Raw genomic sequence first — 19,880 nt, forward strand, 5'->3', positions numbered from 1 at the left:
GGCCGTCTGTCTCCAAAGCCTGCTGCCTGAGAGAGTGAGAAGTGTACCACGGCCGTCTGTCTCCAAAGCCTGCTGCCTGAGAGAGTGAGAAGTGTACCACGGCCATCTGTCTCCAGAGCCTGCTGCCTGAGACAGTGAGAAGTGTACCACGGCCGTCTGTCTCCAGAGACTGCTGCCTGAGACAGTGAGAAGTGTACCACGGCCGTCTGTCTCCAGAGCCCGCTGCCTGAGACAGTGAGAAGTGTACCACGGCCGTCTGTCTCCAGAGCCTGCTGACTGAGACGGTGAGAAGTGTACCACGGCCGTCTGTCTCCAGAGCCTGCTGCCTGAGACAGTGAGAAGTGTACCACGGTCGTCTGTCTCCAGAGCCTGCTGCCTGAGACAGTGAGAAGTGTACCACGGTCGTCTGTCTCCAGAGCCTGCTGCTTGAGACAGTGAGAAGTGTACCACGGCCATCTATGTCCAGAGCCTGCTGCCTGAGACAGTGAGAAGTGTACCACGGCCGTCTGCCTCCAGAGACTGAGACAGAATTCTCTCTCCATTTCCTCCTTCAGGACAGGGCTCCAGAGGGAGCAGAGCTATGATTGGCTCCTATGCTGTGCTCATAATTAAACTGTGTTGATTGGGTTATTAGGTGATTACTAATCAGCATGGCACCACTTAGCCGATAGTATATAATAGTTTGACATAATGGTTTTCAGCCCCTGCTTATTGTTCAGCGCCCGGTTTAAATACTTCAGAATTCCACCGTTCCTAGTTCCTACCTACCTTCCTTGAAGTAACTAACTACTGAGCTGACATGACTATACTGGTGCTACTGTAGCACTTCACCTCTCCCATCGGGAATAATTAGTGAGATTGTTGTACAAGGGAAGGAAGGAAGGGTGCAATTCTAAAGTATTAGAACAAGGCAGATAATTCCAGATAATTCCTCATATTTCACCATTCAAAAAAAAAATTCACACAGCAGAACGTTCTAGAATTGTCCAGAATGAATCCATGTTCTACTTACTTACTGTCATAGTATAGCGCTATCATCAAAACTGCAGTATAGTCCAGGTTTGGTGTTGTATTATTATTTGACCCTAACAAATGATTAACTTACAATAGAATAGGTATATAAAAATGTATTGAACTGAAATTCATTGTATGGGACATTCGAGGAAACTGAGTGAGAATGTTTGCCACTTTTGATAGTAGCAAGAAATTAGAGAATACCAAATTTTTTGAAAAATGCTGATAAATTGAGACTTTAATGTGAGAATCACAATATGAGCATTAAAATGAATGAGGAAAAGTTCAGAGATGCAATAACATTTTTGTTCAGTTGTAGTTTCCCCAAATTCCCAATCCTGAAACCAAACAGAATGTAGTGCAACAGAAAAGTGCAAATAAATAATTCTAAAATCAGATGCATACACTCAGTTCTCTCTTAGTTCTCTCTGTATTCTTCAGTTGGCTGTACAGTGACTGACCTGCTTGTTAATGTTCTTAAATATGAATACCTCTATGTACACATATCTCTCTCCTTCGGCATGGAAGTCTGTACCACCACAGTTGAGTAAAAAAAAAAAAAAAAAAACTTAACACTTTCTCTTTTAAATATAAAATGTGTGTCCCCATCTTATGGCAAAAAGACATGACAATGTCTCAGTCAAGTCGCAGTCCACTGCGGTTCAAACGTGGATACTATTATACACCACAACCTGTTCGGATCCTTCTCCAGTTTCATCTTCACTCTCTCCTTTTACAGAAGCATCGCAACAATACTGGTGACGGCATCCACTCCAGTCCTCACACATGGGAAGGAATGATCGTGTGTTCAAAGTTCACAATAGAAAGGGGCTAAAATAAACTAAAAATAACATCTCATAGTCCATATTGTGTTTATCGTTTCACCTCCAGAGTAGAGTCATCTCCCCAGCAGCTTCTCCCAGTGGGCCTTAAAGAGAGCACTGAGAGGGGCGGCCCTCCAGACTCCCCTGAGCCAGTGGTAGAGTGGGGGTGAAAGTCTGCCTGGGGTGGGGGTGAGGTGTTGTTTGTGTGCAGGTGGTGTGATCGAGGTATGATGGTGATGGAGATCTAGGAGTTGTTGGCAGCGTTCTCGTTACTGGGGGAGCTGGAAGAGGATGAGGAAGAGGAGGAAGGGGAGAAGTTCATTCCTGAAAGTCCCGGGGGGTCCGTGGCTGTGTTCTGTCCACTGAGGCTCTTTCTGCACACTGGACATGTGTCGTGCTGAGGGAGGGAGAGATTGTCACAGAAACGAGGTTCAGCTTATAGCTTAGACAATGAGAACACATTAACATGCAAACCACTGCATTTAAAAGGAATTAAACGAAGGTGAAAACGCACATACCTGTTCCAGCCATGGTACTATGCAGTCATTGTGAAACAGGTGATTGCACGGAAGTTGCCTCACAGTCTCCCCTACACTGTAGTCTTCCTTGCACACAGAACATTCTAAACTGGAACCTGCAATAAAATACAATATTTTGTGGTTGAGTGATCAGTCCCTCCAAAATTCCACTTGATTTTGCTGTGGCAATTCTGACATTTTGCATGGCAAAATGCAATGATTTTGTCCAATTTGTTGTGACAATGCGCTGACATGGGGAAAAGTTTGTTGACGTGTGGCTTGATTGAAGCATATTATACAGTAGATGTGCAGTGATTGGTTGAAATTGCAAGCCCTCTTTCTGTAATGCGATAATATGCGATTATTTGACTTTTTTATGTGGAAATAGTGCAGTGATTGGTTAAATTTGCAAGCCCTTGCATAATATGCAGGGAATTGTTGCTTTTGCACCCCAAAAAAAATATGATCCCAGAATCCTGGAGGGACTGTGAAAAGTTGTTGTTGTTGACTCACCCACATGTTCCTCTGTGATCTGGATGCTGGGCAGGTTCTTTATCCTCTCTCTGTCAGCAGGAGGAGGACCAGTGTTCTCAAACTGATTTAATAACTACAGAGGAGAAAGGTAAAGTTGTTTCATTAGATAGTGCAAATGTGTCACCAGAATTTGTAATTGAATCCCTTGTGAAGTGTTAGAGGATTTGGGTATACCTGGGTAATGATAGAATCAAGTCCATTGGCACCCCAAGCGTAGTCCATTGGATTTGAGTGTAGCATGCCCCTATCAAGAGAATTCCAAGAAATGACTAGAAACACACAGTAACTAGTACGTTTACAGACACAACATCTATTTTCCTGGTAATTATATAATAACACTGTGCACATACCATGGTCCCATTGCAATGTTCGGCATGGCTGTAGGTGCTATGATTCCATTCACTAGCTGCTGGATGATTCTGCAGAGGGACAATGAGAAATATCTCAGTCACTTAAGCATTTCACTGTAAGGTCTGTTACCTTTACCGATTGATTACCTGTTGTAATCGGCGCATGTGACAAATAACATTTGATTTGACTTCCTGAATTATTCCTGAAGAAAACTGAGTCATGTCACTACACAAGTAGTGTATGAATTCCTTTCATAATTCCTTTTTCATCTCTTTCCTACAGGGCAAACAATGTTTCATTGGGCAAGCAAGCTGGAAAGTGTTCCTTACCCCTCTAATGTGGGCACTCCTTCGTGTCTCTGTCCCGGTCGCCGTGGCATGTGTCGTCCCTGTGGTTGCCGAGCGCTGTACCGTTGCCGTGACGCCATCTCCCGTTCCCGTCGGTTCTCCGTCTCGCGGTTGTCTTCTGCTGGCAGCCCCGCTCGGAGGTCAAAATTCTCATCAAAAATCCCCAGAGCAAACTGGCCGTATCCGGGCGGAAATGTAAACATGTGCTGGTGGTCCATACTCTTAGGAAGGACAAAGAGTGAAACATATACTGTCACTAACTTGCAGTCCAACCAAGGTGCATGAGTTCATGAGGACCAACTGTTGAGTTGAGGAACAAAGGAGTTCTGTGTCACTAACCTCAAAAGTCGGACGGTTCTGATCGCTGGTGGAGGCAGTGGATGTGGACCCATTTTCAGTGCTGGAAATAAATAAAACACAAAAAAATGGCAGGTTCTTATCTTATCTTCAACTATGAACCAATGTGATAGAAATGAGCCTAAACACCGACAGCCTGTTTCCCAGACACATATAGCATTGTCAAAGGAGAAGTGCTGCTGAAAGTACTTTAAACTCTGATAGACAGGCAGATGATACTGTAGGCTACCTTCTCTCCACTGATAGCTCTTCAATGAAGCCAGATTCACACCGCGGACATGTGTACTCCTGCAGGAAAGCAGAGATACATCTAATTTATAACATAATCATAATTGTCATCTGTCAGTCTCATAAACTTGAATGTTTTCATTTGTTCTGAAGCAAAACAAAACAACAACCTTGCCTATGTAGGCTATGTATGTACCTGGGAATTAAGATTGTTAGATAGCTTCAACCAGTTGTGGCTTGAATTCAAAATCAAACAAGTTAGCTATTGACCTCACACTTTGACCCGCTGTAGCTCCATTCCCAGAGTTGATCATTTTAACAATAGCTGATGATCCATTCAATCCATTGCTATTGAGAGATCGTTGAGTACCATTAGCTCTTTGCAAAGGCTCTCCATGCAGGTAGATATCTGAAAGCTACTGCACTGTACAATTCAAGAAGCTTCCTATGAATGACCATACAACAACAGGCATGTTAAAACAGGTTGTTGCAGCTATGGAAATGAGTTGGTGGTGTACATAGCCTAATGATTGTGTTTTTTGAAAGTCACACTTTGTGAGATCATAGCTTAAAGGGGTAATCAGCAGTTGCTACATCCATTTGTGGATGTATAAATGAATTATATGTACCCATTGATTCTTGAAGAATATAACTTATAACTCATAACTCATTATGAGCTTAGTTCAACTGTCCTACCCCATCAGAGCCCAAAATATAATCTTATTTAATCCACTGTTTGTAAACAAAGTAAATGTAAAAAAAATACTATTTATCCTAAAGGCATGGTTAAACTATTATTTTGATATCATGGATGGTAATTTCTTGCATCTATAGCTTTGAATTTGAGAGTGGCTACATTTCTCCAGACATGAAACAGTGGTGGAGAGTCGCTTTGTTATTGTTTCAACTGCTGATTTCCGCTTTAAAAGTTAGGTAGCTATCTACCTTTGGAGGTGCTATGGGCCGGCAAGCAGTCATTATCATGAACAGGTCTCATATCACAAAAAGAGACAGACACGCTGTCACTGTAAAACATGGGTAACTCCTTAGTCACAGAGGCATGATCTCGAAACATCCTAACAGGCAAACTACAAGCTATTTTGGTAGCTGGCTAGAATGCAAACGAAACTATAGCTGTCAAATGAATGGCAACGTGAACGTTCCACTAGCTACAAGCTAACGTTAGCTAGCTGTCATGCTTCAGCCAGAGGAAATCGTGGATAAAATAATACAAACCCCACTTAGCTGGCCATGGTTTCATTTCGTGAACAACAAAAACCTCTCTGGAATGCTTACCGGGAGACGAGGGTTGATCTCTGCTGAACATCGGTGACAGAAAAACCGGCAGGGCCGTGGGGGAGCTTCAGCCATCTTCGGATTCTCTACCAGCAACCGAGAGGGAACGTGTACGGGTAGCGACAAACAACAAAATTAATCGATTTGCGAGACGAACAGGAAGCGGAAACTAGCGAAGCGCTACCTAGCTTAGCAACAGATAGCTCGTATCAGGGAATACAGATCTGGTTAGCTGCAACTATGGAGTCCGGAAATACAGGTAAACGCTCGAAATAATTTAAATGGCATACCTTAATATAGTAACTATTTTAAAATGCTTAACAATAAACTCTTGCCTCATGAAATGTGGTTATTTGCGCTAGTTAACTACATAACTAACGCGTTAGCTACTTAGCTAGCTAACGTTAGTTACCACCGCCCATCAACAGGATTTGTAGTTGTTGATACATCAAAATTCATCAAAAAAATCGGTAACCACAATCAGAATAAACCACATAATGTCAAATTCATTACATAATTAGTTGTAGTTTTGTATTTTAGCTATTTATTGCTAACGTCTTGATGCCACCTTGCAGCGAGCTAACTAGCCAGTTTTAGAAAAACATGTTTTACCAACCCTGGCCTGCTGGCTGCTTCTCAAGTCTGTGGCAACAAAGATAATCAAAGGGAATGGAGACATCCTCAATGCAGCAAGATATAGTCCCTGACATGTCTACACATTCCTATCATTCAGGGTAGTTCACTCTTCATAATATATAGATAGCTAGTCACATACGACTTTTACTAAAATACTCACGAAGATAGCTAGAGCAATTACAAACGAGATCACCTCTTGTGACTAACATTATTGGTAGTAGGACACCAATAACAACTGCACCCAACTCTTCCACTGTTTGTTTTATTGCCACTGCAGGGAGAGGAGGCTGGAACAACAAGTTCCGGCCAGCCCAGAAGAACAGGATGAGTGTGAACATTCTCCGTCAGGAGGAGCTGATCGCCCAGAAGAAGCGGGAGATCGAGGCTAAGATGGCAGAGCAGGCCAAGAAAAAGAGCCTTCAGACTCCCAACAAGCCACTGCCACCAAGGTACAGTATATCCTAGTCTTCTGAAACACTACAAATACCTCTCATCAAAACTCTGCTCAATCCCTGCTGGAAGTACTTGATTCTGGCCCACTTGACTGTAGCCATTGATTTTGACTTCTTATCCCCACAGTTTACACAGTTTACAGGGACACTCTTCGAACAACAACAAGTATGTGAACGATGGAAGCTTCTTGCAGCAGTTTATGAAGCTTCAGAAGGACAAACCCAGCTCTGACTCTGGTGAGATAGCGAGCTCTTTAATTGGTTTCAATAGAACTTTATTTTAATGGTACAGAAATGATTAAATAAAATGGTAATAACACAATAATAATTTATTAATTACTTTTTTCTTCTCGATTCATTAAACAATGAATGTGAGATTAACCCAGTTGTGTACCCTCTACAGGCTCCAGTAGTGACACCAAAGCCCCGTCCTCATCCACCCCCAGTCCGTCGTCAGGAGTGTCTCAGCCCCAGATGAAGAGCATTCTCATCGGCAAGCGCCCCGGTCTAGGGATCAGCAGCATGCTGAACCAGTTTAAGAACTACTCCCAGTCCAAGAAGAACCCACTTCGTCCCCAAAGACCTAGCATATTCAGCTCCCCAGATGAAGATGATGATGATGATGATGATGATGATGAGGAAGTTGATGACTCAAGCTTCCTAGAAATCAAAGGTAATCATGATCTGTGTTTTTAAATATCAAAGAACTGCCAGGAGCCAAGTCAGATTCTGTCCTATTCTACATGTTGTCGTTTCACCCATGTCATTGACTGTGTATTTCAGTTGCAGAGTAGCTGCTTCCTGAGACTAATGCTTTGCCTGAATTCTCATAGCCTTCTACAGTACAGTAAAGGTAATGTACTCATAGTCCTCTTAAAGTCTTTCCCCCAGAAGACCGAGACACACGACTTATTCTGGACAAGATGGCGGCCTTTGTGGCTGAGGGAGGGCCTGAGCTAGAGAGGAAGGCCAAAGAGGACTACAAGGACAACCCTGTTTTCTCGTAAGTCTGTATGGATGTAGCTACTAACAGCATGTTAAATCTATAGCTAGTATATAGTGTATGTAATGGTGCCTCTTTTAGTCCTGATATAAAGATCTTTTACCTCCACCTTACAGATTCTTGTATGATAATAACAGCCGGGATTATCTTTATTACCGAAAGAGAGTTGCTGAACTCCGAAAGGATCACTCAAAACATGAGACACCATCACGTTCTCATGGTAAGATTACCTATATAAATTTCTCTCTCACTCTATCTGTCTCTCTCTCTCTACCACACACAGTTCCTCACTCTCTCAAAGACTGATGGTGTTCTTTTAATCAGTAATCTATATTTATACATGTGAATGAGTCATATGTGAGATAAATATAATTGCCCTCCTTGGAGAGTATTAGTTGATGTTGAAAGTAACCATTAAAACAAAAACGATGAGGATCGAAGATACACAATGATTTACTGAATACTTTAACCATGATACAAGTCATTCACGACACATTATGATTACCCAACGTTTCATGGTGTTATTTGTTCACCAATTTTAAGATTAGGTCTGTATTCCATTATCAAATCCATACAATCCACTTCCCCAATCACCACCGTGTCCCCCTGCTCCTCCTCCTCCTTCCTCCCTCTTCTTATCCCCTACTGGCTGTAGGCAGGTGTTTGAGGGCCAGTTGAGTACGGTACGGTAGTAGTGTGAGTTGAGCCCCAGTACTGATAGGCTGCTTAAAGTCTCCCCCCCAGTGGACGAGGAGACACAGAGGGTGGCTGAGAAGCTGGCCATGTTTGTGGCCGATGGTGGCCCCGAGGTGGAAGCCATCGCCGCCCAGCACAACCAGGAAAACCCCACCTTCAGGTTAGTGACAGTCTCAGATATTGTAACGAGAGCGTTTAATGTATTCATCCAATTGTATTTTATTGTTGCTTAAAAATACATTGATTTGTCATAAGCTTTGAATAAAATAAAGTAAGTAATGCTAACATGTAAATTGGATAAAGTACCACAAAAGACAGCATATTTCTTCTTCCTTTTCTCAGTTTTCTATATGACCTCCAAAGCCCCGCCCACCGTTTCTACAAGGAGAAGGTGGAGGAGTACCGCCAGGCCAAAAATGCCCAGAGCCCCCCTCCAATGATTAAGCAGGAGCCTGGGGTGGAGCTCAAGAGACCGGCCGCCCCTCCCCTGACCTATCCTCCCCCTCCTCCGCCCCCTCACTACCCCTACCTGGTGGGTCAAGTAAAGCTGGAGCCGGGTCTGGGGATAAAACAGGAAGTGTCAGGTCCGCCCGTGGTGAAGAGGAAGAGGAAGAGCCGCTGGGGGTCGGAGGACGACAAGGTGGATCTGTCACTGCAACCCATCATCATCCCCAAGGAGGAGGAGCCAGAGCCCAGCCCGTGTCTCTCTGGTAATCAAACACACATACACGGAGTGTACAAAACATTAGGAACACAATTCAAATATTGAGTTACACCTCCCTTTGCCCACAGAACAGCCTCAATTTGTTGGGGCATGGACTCTACAAGGTGTCAAGCGTTCCACTGGGATGCTGACCCATGTTGACTCCAATGCTTCCCACAGTTGTGTCAGTTGGCTGGATGTCCTTTGGGTTGTGGACCATTCTTGATACAAACGGGAAACTGTCGCACATGAAAAACCCAGCAGCCTTGCAGTTATTGACACCCTGAAACCAGTGTGCCTGGCACCTACTACCATACCCTGTTCAAAGGCACTGAAATATTTTGTCTTGCCCATTCACCCTCTGAATGGCACACATACACAACCCATGTCTCAAATCTTAAAAATCCTAATTTAACCTGACTTCTCCCCTTCATCTTTAACCTGTCTTCTCCCCTTCATCTTTAACCTGTCTTCTCCCCTTCATCTTTAACCTGACTTTTCCCCTTCATCTTTAACCTGTCTCCTCCCCTTCATCTTTAACTTGTCTCCTCCCCTTCATCTTTAACCTGTCTCCTCCCCTTCATCTCTAACCTGTCTCCTCCTCTTCGTCTTTAACCTGTCTCCTCCCCTTCGTCTTTAACCTGTCTTCTCCCCTTCGTCTTTAACCTGTCTTCTCCCCTTCGTCTTTAACCTGTCTTCTCCCCTTCGTCTTTAACCTGTCTCCTCCCCTTCGTCTTTAACCTGTCTCCTCCCCTTCGTCTTTAACCTGTCTTCTCCCCTTCGTCTTTAACCTGTCTTCTCCCCTTCGTCTTTAACCTGTCTTCTCCCCTTCGTCTTTAACCTGTCTTCTCCCCTTCGTCTTTAACCTGTCTTCTCCCCTTCGTCTTTAACCTGTCTTCTCCCCTTCGTCTTTAACCTGTCTTCTCCCCTTCGTCTTTAACCTGTCTTCTCCCCTTCGTCTTTAACCTGTCTTCTCCCCTTCGTCTTTAACCTGTCTTCTCCCCTTCGTCTTTAACCTGTCTCCTCCCCTTCGTCTTTAACCTGTCTTCTCCCCTTCGTCTTTAACCTGTCTTCTCCCCTTCGTCTTTAACCTGTCTCCTCCCCTTCGTCTTTAACCTGTCTTCTCCCCTTCGTCTTTAACCTGTCTTCTCCCCTTCGTCTTTAACCTGTCTTCTCCCCTTCGTCTTTAACCTGTCTCCTCCCCTTCGTCTTTAACCTGTCTTCTCCCCTTCGTCTTTAACCTGTCTTCTCCCCTTCGTCTACACTGATTGAAGTGGATTGAACAAGTGACATCAATAAGGAATCATAGCTTTCACCTGGTCAGTCTCTCATAAAAAGAGCAGTAGTTCCTGATTTTTTTTTGTTGTTGTCCATTCAGTGTATGTTCAGCCTCTCTTGTATAACACACACAGAGACAGACGTTATAGTATAAGACTAAAAACAGTGTTTGTAAGGTATGTCCTGTGTTTGTGGTGTGTGTGTTTCAGTTAATGAACTGAGGGATCTGGGCTACAAGAAGGGAAAGCCTATGGGCCTGGTGGGAGTGACTGAGCTCTCAGATGACCAGAAGAAACAGCTCAAAGAGCAACAGGAGGTACTACATGACTGACAGACAGACAGCACAATAGACTATGGCAGCACATTGTACTTTCCCAGTTTGAATTGTCGGGGACTGGGCGGTGTTAATCCTTGGTTTGGTATGGGGGTACATAGCATACTTCAAACCTTTAACAAAATCAGATGGGCTCGGTTGCGTTTGTTCTCAGCCACCTTGCAATCTGTCCCTGAAACCTTGCCTGAGGTGTGTGTCCGGCCTGCACATGCGTGTGTGTGGTGTGTCTGTGTTCCCACCGCAGATGCAGGAGATGTTTGACATGATCATGAAGCATAAGCGTGCGATGGCGGAGATGCAGGTGATGTGGGAGAAGGCGGTGCAGGACCACTCCCACGAGTACGACAGTGACGAGGAGGTGGACCAGCAGGCTGGCACCTGGGAGCACCGCCTCCGGCACATGGAGATGGAGAAAACACGTGGTAAGATTCATGAAGTGTGATGTATCATGGGTAAATTATGACTGACTGACTGATCTACAAATCATATTGAGTAGTTATTTATGATGCAAGGTGATTTGTAGATCAGTCGGTCTCAACTCGCCTTTCAAGTCAGCTGCAATGTGGAACGATTTGCTTCTGTTCAAGTGAAAGGGCTCCAAGGGATTTAAAAAAATAAAATCCACCTTCATATTCATCATCTCCAGCACCACCCCAACATTGTGCATTTTAATGTTCTGTAGTTAAAAAGATAAGTGTTTACAATGACATCAACCAATTAGTAGGCAATGCCTCCTCATACTTGGTTAAAATGACACGATGCACACCAATGATGACATTGGAAACACTTATATTCCTCTATCTGTTTTGCTACAAAACATAGAAATGTTAATGTTGGGGTGGTGCTGGAGATGATGAATATGAAGGGAATTGTCAACATTTTTCAACTTCACGTCCATTTGAATGTGAGATTTCATTATTCAAAAGATCAGTTTGTTACTACTATAATTCATTAATCTACTCTGAGATGAACTCTGTCATAATAACCTGGGCCACGTTTAATCTGAAAGTTCCAATACATTGTGTCCTGCTGGCCACGGCCCTGAAGTGATTTGGTGTTTATGTAAATGGCTGCTTGTGTCTTCCTCCAGAGTGGGCGGAGTCGCTGACTGACATGGGAAAGGGGAAGCACTTCATTGGTGACTTCCTACCTCCGGAGGAGCTGGAGAAGTTTATGGAGACCTTCAAGGCACTCAAGGTCGGTCCACTCCCCATCTGTTCTCTTCACCACTTGGTCCTTGACCCCTTTGTTGTCTAGCCTCTGCCCAAAAGGAATTGCCTGTGAAACACATATTCTATTCTCATGTTCTTGCCTTGTGTTCTGCAGGAGGGCCGTAACCCAGACTACTCGGAGTATAAGGAGTTTAAGCTGACGGTGGAGAACCTTGGTTTCCAGATGCTCATGAAGATGGGCTGGAAGGAGGGCGATGGGCTTGGCTCTGGCGGACAGGGCATCAAGACTCCGGTCCACAGGTTGGGGGCTGTCCAATACTCACAGACACATAGTATACACATTTGTACTCGGACATGGACACAAACACTTCACATGAGTACACACACTATTGTCTGATACAAGGTCTTCTACACAGCTTACACACACACACACACACACACAGACATACACCTAGCCAGCTGATGTGGTGTGTTTGTTCCAGGGGAACCACGGCTGTTGACGGGGCAGGGTTTGGCGTGGACCGGCCCTCTGTGCTCTCAGGACAGGACGATGAGTATGATGCTTTCAGAAAGAGGATGATGCTGGCCTACCGCTTCAGGCCTAACCCACTGGTAACTACTACATAACATGTAAGCTGTTCTGTTTAGATGACCTTGCATCAGCAAGAGTTTGGAGTAATACGCCTGTCTCTCTTCTCAGAACAACCCGAGGAGGCCATACTACTGAAGAAGAGGTCCGAAGCTTGGCTGACTTCGTCGACTTTTCATTTTTTAAACAACCAACAGTGGCGTATTGATATCTCTTTGTTGTGGAAACAAACTGTAGGACACTCAGTTCAAGTAATCTCCTCTAGATTGTGTGGAATTGTATGGTTGGTGATAAACTGTTTAGGCTGGAGATTAAGGATGGATTTGTCTGATTTAAAGTTTTCTAAGAGTCAGTTGATGTTCTTACTGAACTGCAGAATGAAAGTTTCCTATTTGATCAATCGGACAGCTAGGGTAGCGTTGTGATGGCTCGCTATCATGATCTGATTTCACAGTCACGACTCATAACACAGAACAACCTACACACACACACATACATAAATAGTGGTGGAATAAGTACCCGATTGTCATACTTGAGTAAAAGTAAAGATACCTTCATAGAAAAGGACTGAAGTGAAATTCACCCAGTAAAATACTACAAGCGTAAAAGTCTAAAAATATTTGGTTTTAAATATACTTAAGTACATGTAATTGCTAAAGTAATGTAATTGTTTTGGTTTTTTTTTTTACAAGTAGCCAGGGGCACACTCCAACACTCAAGACATAATTTACAAACGATGCATGTCTGTTTAGTGAGTCCATCAGATCAGAGGCAGAAGGGAAGACCAGGGATGTTCTCTTGGTAAGTGTGAATTTCACAATGTTCCTGTCCTGCTTGCTAAGCATTCAAAATGTAATGAGTACTTTTGGGTGTCATGGAGACTGTATGGAGTAAAAAGTACAATATTTTATTTAAGAATGTAGTAGAAGTTGTCAGAAATATATATATATATATATACATATATATAGTACAGATACTTATGTAGTACTTTAAATAATTTTTACTCAAGTATTTTACACAACTACACAAACAATTCTAATGAAGATTTTTTTAAATCAGTTTGAAGGTAATGAATGGCTTTGAAATGAGTTATTTCAGTACATGGTTTTGCTATGGTTGTTGTACATCGTAAATGCAACAAATGGTGTAAAATGCTTCACTGCAAACAATAAAAATATATACACTGAACAAAACTCTTTCAACAATTTCAAAGATTTTACTGAGTTACAATTTATCAGTCAATTGAAATAAATGCATTAGGCCCTATTGGATGGATTTCACATGACTGGGACTACAGATATGCATATGTTAGTCACAGATACCTTAAAAAAAAGATAGGGGTGTGGATGAAAACCAGTCAGTATCTGGAGTGACCACCATTCATTCGACTCATGCAGCGACACATCTCTTTCGCATAGAGTTGCTCAGGCTGTTGATTGTTGAATATTGTCCCACTCTTCAATGGCTGTGCGAAGTTGATGGATATTGGCGGGAACTGGAACACCCTGCCGTACACGTCGATCCAGCGCATCCCAAACATGCTCAATGGGTGACATTTCTGGTATGGATGTCGGCCATGGAAGAAGTGGGAAATTTTCGGCTTCCAGGAATTTTGTGCAGATCCTTGTGACATGAGGTGATGGCACGACGTTGGTCCTCAGGATCTCATAACGCTATCTCTATGCATTCAAATTGCCATTGATAAAATAGAATTATGTTCGTTGTCCATAGTTTATGCCTGCTCATACCATAACACCATGGGGCACTCTTCACAACATTGACATCAGCAAACCGCTCGTCCATTGTCGTGGAAATTTCCTCTATTTACCAAATCATGGGAGCAAACCACACACACAAGTCAGAGTTAGTTATAAAAGTCCATCTTTAATTATATGAGCTCTATCACAACCCTGTGACTCTCAGATCGATTCAGTGTCAAACCATGAATTCTCTGAGAGCCCCCTTACAATACAACTGAGTTCCTTTAATAGCAAAGACACACAGTCAGACAGCATAGACATAACTCATCGTTCAGCTTTGTCTCCTTTCCCAAACCCAGAACCATAAACCAATCCTCTATTACAACAGGCATATATCAAATTGTCATTTAGATACAACCCACTCTAAATACAAACTCCTGGACAAACTCACGGAGAGGAGGGTGAGGCTATAGTTTAAGATAGAAACAACACTGCAACCCTTCTTTCCCCACTAGAAAAGGTAGGGAGTAAAAGATATGTTTACACATGATGACACTTTGACCTCTCCCCTCTCAGCGGCCATGCAACTTAGTCTTGACATAGAACAGATACTTCAACCCTGCCCACAGTATTATACAAAAATACCATTCTGATGAGAATTAACTTACACACATTTGATAAATATAAAACATCTTACATATGTTACCAACAAATTCTGAATCTTCCCTAACACCATACGACGCCATACACAACGTCTGCGGTTGTGAGGCCAGTTGGACATACTGCCAAATTCTCTAAGACAATGTTGGAGGCGGCTTATGGTAGATAGATTGATATTCAATTGTCTGGCAACAGCTCAGGTGGACATTACTGCAGTCAGCATGCCAATTGCATGCTCCCTCAAGACATGAGACATCAGTGGTGTTGTGTGACAAAATGTGGCCTTTTATTGGCCCCAGCATAAGGTGCACCTGTGTAATGATCACACTGTTTAAACAGCTTCTTGATATTCCACACCTGTCAAGTGGATGGATTATCTCGGCAAAGGAAAAATGCTCACTAACAGGGATGAAAACATTTGTGCACAAAATGTAAGAAAAATAAGCTTTTTGTGCATATGGAACATTTATGAGATATTTTAAATGAAACATGGGACCAACACTTTACATGTTGCGTTTATATTTTTGTTCAGTATATCTTGATTGTGTAGTAGTGGAGTATTTTTGTAGCTGATCAGTTCCCTCTGGTGTTGACTTGTGGAAAAACAGATTTTAGTCTAAGATTTAAATTTGTGTAAACTCCAATTCCACAGTGTTGATCAGATAAATATATATTTATTTACAAGATAAACTGAATGTCCATTACACAGTATGTCTAAAACACTTGTTTCTTTCAACGAGCAAATAGCAAGTTTGTACTTGCAAGTAGCACATTTACATTATTGTACAGCATTGCAGGGGTGAAAGGAGAAATGGTTTAAATAAATGTTGTATAATTAAGTAATAAGGCCCGAGGAGGTTTGGTATATGGCCAATATACAACGGCTCTCTTTTTGTTTCATCAGACCAGAGGATATTTATCCAAAAAGTACGATCTTTGTCCCATGTGCAGTTGCAAACCATGGTCTGGCTTTTTTATGGCGGTTTTGGAGCAGTGGCTTCTTCCTTGCTGAGCGGCCTTTCCGGTTATGTTGATATAGGACTCGTTTTACTGTGGATATAGATGCTTTTGTACCTGTTTCCTCCAGCATCTTCACAACGTCATTTGCTGATGTTCTAGGATTGATTTGCACTTTTCGCACCAAAGTATGTTCACCTCTAGGAGACAGAACACATCTCCTTCCTGAGCGGTATGACGGCTGCGTGGTCCCATGGTGTTTATACTTGTGTACTATTATTTGTACAGATGAACATGGTACCTTCAGGCATTTTGAAATTGCTCCCAAGGATGAACCAGACTTGTGGAGGTCTCCAATTTTTTTTCTGAGGTCTTGGCTGATTTATTTTGATTTTCCCATGATGTCAAGCAAAGAGGCACTGAGTTTGAAGGTAGGCCTTGAAATACATCCACAGATACACCTCCAATTGACTCAAATGATGTAAATTAGCCTATCAGAAGCTTCTATAGCCATGACATAATTTTCTGGAATTTCCTAAACTGTTTAAAGGCACAGTCAACTTAGTGTATGTAAACTACTGACCCACTGGAATTGTGATACAGGGAATTATAAGTGAAATAATCTGTCTGTAAACAATTGTTGGAAAAATTACTTGTGTTATGCACAAAGTAGATGTCCTAACCGACTTGCCAAACTATAGTTTGTTAACAAGAAGTTTGTGGAGTGGTTGAAAAACTAGTTTTAATGACTCCAACCTAAGTGTATGTAAATTTCCGACTTCAACTGTATACAGTATCAGTCAAAAGTTTGGACACACCTACTCATTCAAGGGTTTTTCCTTATTTTTACATTGTAGAATAATAGTGAAGACATCAACACAATGAAATAACACATATGGAATCATGTATTAACCTCAAAAGTGTTAAACAGATCTAAATATATTTGAGATTTGAGATTCTTCAAAGTTGGCACCCTTTGCCTTGATGACAGCTTTACACACTCTTGGCATTCCCTCACCTGGAATGCTTTTCCAACAGTCTTGAAGGAGTTCCCACATACATATATTTATATCTGTTTAATTGGGATCGGTGTCCCGCTAGCGTTCCACTACGACAACATGAAATTGCAGAGTGCAAAACTTAAAATACAAAAATTGTAATATTAAACATTCATGAAAATACAAGTGTCTTACATTGTTTAAAAGCTTAACTTCTTGTTAATCCAACTGCATTGTCAGATTTCAAAAAGGCTTTACGGCGAAAGCATACCATGCGATGATCTGAGGACAGCGCCCAGCATTAAAAACATTTTTCAAACCAGCAGAGGCGTCACAAAAATCAGAAATAGCGTTAAAATAAATCACTTACCTTTTAAAGATCTTCCTCTGTTTGCAATCCCAAGGGTTCCAGCTACACAACAAATGGTTATTTTGTTCGATAAAGTCCTTTTTTATATCCCAAAAAAGTCAGTTTCGTTGGCGTGTTTGATTCAGTAATCCACCCTTTCCACTTGTTCAACATGCAGACAAAGGAATCCCAAAGGTTACCGGTAAACTTTGTCCAAACAAGTCAAACAACATTTCTAATTAATCCTGAGGTACCCTAATATGTAAATAAATGATACAATTTAAGACGGAATGTAGTATGTTCAATACCGGAGATAAATAACGAAGTGCGCGCACTCATTCACGAGCGCATCAAGACTGGAGTCCTAATGAGGGACACCTTAGAAAAACGACAAATACTTGCTCATTTTTCAAAAAACAAGCCTGGAACCCTTTCTAAAGACTGTTGACAACTAGTGGAAGCCTTAGGAACTGCAATCTGTGAGGAATTTATTTGAATATCCCATAGACTAGCATGGAACTAGCCTGTGACCTAAAAAAAAATATCTGGATGGATTCTCTTCGGGTTTTACGCCTTAAATATCAGTTCTGTTATACTACAGACATTCTTTTTAACAGTTTTAGAAACTTCAGAGTGTTTTCTATCCAATGCTACCAAGTATATGCATATCTCAGCTTCTGGGCCAGAGTAACAGACAGTTTACTTTGGGCACGTCAGTCATCCAAACTTCCGAATACTGCCCCCTAGCCCAAAGAGGTTAACACTTTTGTGGTTACTACAGGATTCCATATGTGTTATTTTATAGTTTTGATGTCTTCACTGCTATTCTACAATGTAGAAAATAGTAAAAATCAAGAAAACCCTTGAATTAGTAGGGGTTTCCAAACTTTTGAATGGTACTGTATGTATATATATATATATATATATATATTATTTATTTTATTTTTTAAATAATTAAATGTATTTTTTGGGGGGGGGTTGTTTCTCTGTAATACTACTAGCCACCTAGCAATTTAATGAAGTTTGCTTTTGCTAGCCCGTATAGGTTCCCAGTCTCCCAACCTTATAACTAGCTACCAAGAAGCCATTTAAGGCTATCAATCAAGTTAGAGGGCTCCCGAGTGGCGTAGCGGTCCAAGGCACTGCATCTCAGTGCTAGAGGTGTCACTACAGACCCTGGTTCAAATCCAGGCTGTATCACATCTGGCCGTGATTGGGAGTCCCAATCTGATTTGCCTAGTTAAATAAAAATAGAGTAGCTTGCTTGTCTATCTTAGCTGGCAAGGTTGGTAGAACTTAGAAAAGCAAGCAACAACTAAATGTACTGAATAAGACAGTCTATTACCCAGAGATGCAGAGGGTAATAGTCACCAGTCAGGAGGATACAGACCGCTCCAGAGGTATGCTTAGTTATGCTGAAAAATACACTTTTTTAAAACATAGAATTAACAATAGTGTCAAGTACTTAAGTAGATTTTTGGGGTATCTGTACTTTACTATTTATATTTTTGACTACTTTTACTTCACTACATGCCTAAGGAAAATGTTCTACTTTTTACTCCATTCATTTTCTCACCCAAAAGTACTCATTACAAATCATCAATAATCAAGAGAACATCCCTCATTATCCCTACTGTTTCTGATCGGGCGGACTCACGAAACACAAATGCTTTGTTTGTAAATTATGTCAGAGTGTTTGAGTGTGCCCCTGGCTATCCGTAAAAAAAATGAACTAGGGAATTTTAAACAATTTATACTTTTACTTTTGATACTTAAGTATATTTTAGCAATTGCATTTTTTTTTATATACTTAAGTATATTTAAAACCAAATACTTTTAGACTTTTACTTAAGTATTATTTTACTGGGTGACTTTCACTTTTACTTGAGTTGTTTCTATTTAGGTATCTTTAATTTTACTCAATTATGACAATTGGGTACTTTTTCGTCCACTGAGAATTAAGCATAATGATTATGGATCTAGATTGCAGGAAAAAGCTGTTTCAGGTGTTTTAAAAATGCCAAATGATCCTACTTCCGGACCACCCCCCAGCCTTCCTCAAGTACTTTATGCCCCCTCAGATTTTTGGGGTGCATGACACCCCTGACCTCATATGTACCCCTTACATCCAGGTATGGGGGGTTATCCTATAACTTCTAATTGATCAGCCCCAGCATTTGGCAGCCACGGTGGTCCTCTAATGAGGAGGGTAACAGATATGTGAAATCAGAGCTTCAGTTTGATATTCCCTGGGGTTTACACCGGTTAAAAATAACCCAGATCGGTCAGCTAAGCAAAAAAAGGGTTGGCCTCTGAGGCTGTGGTAGCTGGATACTTGTGTAGTGGGACAGGGTTGGCCAGTATGCAGTCAGTGCGGAAAGCAGGTCAACACCACTGACTGCACTGCTGTGACCTGAAATAGGGCTGTGTTCAGGATTACCTAAAACTGAACATTAAGAATGACATCAACAACAATTAAAGCACCCCTGGGTGCAAATAGTCCAGGTGGCCATTTGATTAATTGTTCAGCAGTCTTTTGGACCTAGACTTGGCACTCCGGTACCGCTATCTTTTATTTGTGATATGTTTAGAAGGAATAGATTACACCCTTGCAGAACACATGAACATGTGCAATTTCTTTGGGAGGTTTTATTTGTGGTGACTTGATATGTGCATATTTGTGTCCCTAATCTGGCCTAGGTTGTTTAATTTGTTGCAGTGCTCAATTCGTTTTTCTCTAACCCCTAACAGTAGTTCTAGGACATATTAAAAGGCAAAGTACATTTTGTGAAGGCTGTGAGTGTGAAATAATAATACATTTAAAAAATAGTCTGGGACAATGTAGACGAGATGTTGGCTTTCATTCAACTGGAGCATATATTCA

The 19,880-nt window shown here is 41.8% G+C and overlaps 2 protein-coding genes across 2 annotated transcripts; one reads left to right on the top strand and one right to left on the bottom strand.

The window, feature by feature from the left end:
* Positions 1-1,222: 1,222 nt before the first annotated feature.
* LOC110530705 (E3 ubiquitin-protein ligase RNF126) lies at positions 1,223-5,587 on the bottom strand. Its single transcript, XM_021613952.3, has 9 exons — positions 5,470-5,587; positions 4,175-4,233; positions 3,928-3,988; positions 3,571-3,809; positions 3,241-3,309; positions 3,065-3,134; positions 2,870-2,963; positions 2,357-2,472; positions 1,223-2,235 (listed from the first exon to the last, which is right to left on the bottom strand). Exons 1-9 carry the CDS (start codon positions 5,542-5,544, stop codon positions 2,083-2,085), a joined length of 936 nt encoding a protein of 311 aa, XP_021469627.1. The 5' UTR covers positions 5,545-5,587; the 3' UTR covers positions 1,223-2,082.
* A 26-nt stretch (positions 5,588-5,613) lies between these two features.
* On the top strand, positions 5,614-13,525 carry LOC110530704 (SURP and G-patch domain-containing protein 1). The gene is made up of 14 exons (XM_021613951.3): positions 5,614-5,728; positions 6,383-6,554; positions 6,685-6,794; positions 6,961-7,230; positions 7,437-7,560; positions 7,677-7,780; positions 8,293-8,416; positions 8,599-8,966; positions 10,447-10,553; positions 10,816-10,993; positions 11,662-11,768; positions 11,898-12,043; positions 12,226-12,355; positions 12,444-13,525. The coding sequence occupies exons 1-14, from the start codon at positions 5,710-5,712 to the stop codon at positions 12,468-12,470; spliced, it is 1,986 nt and encodes a 661-aa protein (XP_021469626.2). The 5' UTR covers positions 5,614-5,709; the 3' UTR covers positions 12,471-13,525.
* The last annotated feature ends 6,355 nt before the right edge of the window (positions 13,526-19,880 follow it).

Source organism: Oncorhynchus mykiss, chromosome 8 (genome assembly GCF_057628025.1).
Source record: "Oncorhynchus mykiss isolate SJ-2025 chromosome 8, ASM5762802v1, whole genome shotgun sequence".
Classification (NCBI taxonomy): Eukaryota; Metazoa; Chordata; class Actinopteri; order Salmoniformes; family Salmonidae; genus Oncorhynchus; species Oncorhynchus mykiss.

What these genes read in the sequence shown, in the direction of transcription:
- LOC110530704 (XM_021613951.3), top strand. An exon ending in GACACCATCACGTTCTCATG is followed by an intron (nt 7,781 to 8,292) that starts GTAAGATTACCT and finishes GGCTGCTTAAAG; the next exon opens with TCTCCCCCCCAGTGGACGAG. An exon ending in GCTTCAGGCCTAACCCACTG is followed by an intron (nt 12,356 to 12,443) that starts GTAACTACTACA and finishes CTCTCTTCTCAG; the next exon opens with AACAACCCGAGGAGGCCATA.
- LOC110530705 (XM_021613952.3), bottom strand. Translation starts at nt 5,544, where the DNA reads ATGGCTGAAGCTCCCCCACGGCCCTGCCGGTTTTTCTGTCACCGATGT. An exon ending in AGAACCGTCCGACTTTTGAG is followed by an intron (nt 3,810 to 3,927) that starts GTTAGTGACACA and finishes GTCCTTCCTAAG; the next exon opens with AGTATGGACCACCAGCACAT. An exon ending in GATCACAGAGGAACATGTGG is followed by an intron (nt 2,473 to 2,869) that starts GTGAGTCAACAA and finishes ATTTTATTGCAG; the next exon opens with GTTCCAGTTTAGAATGTTCT.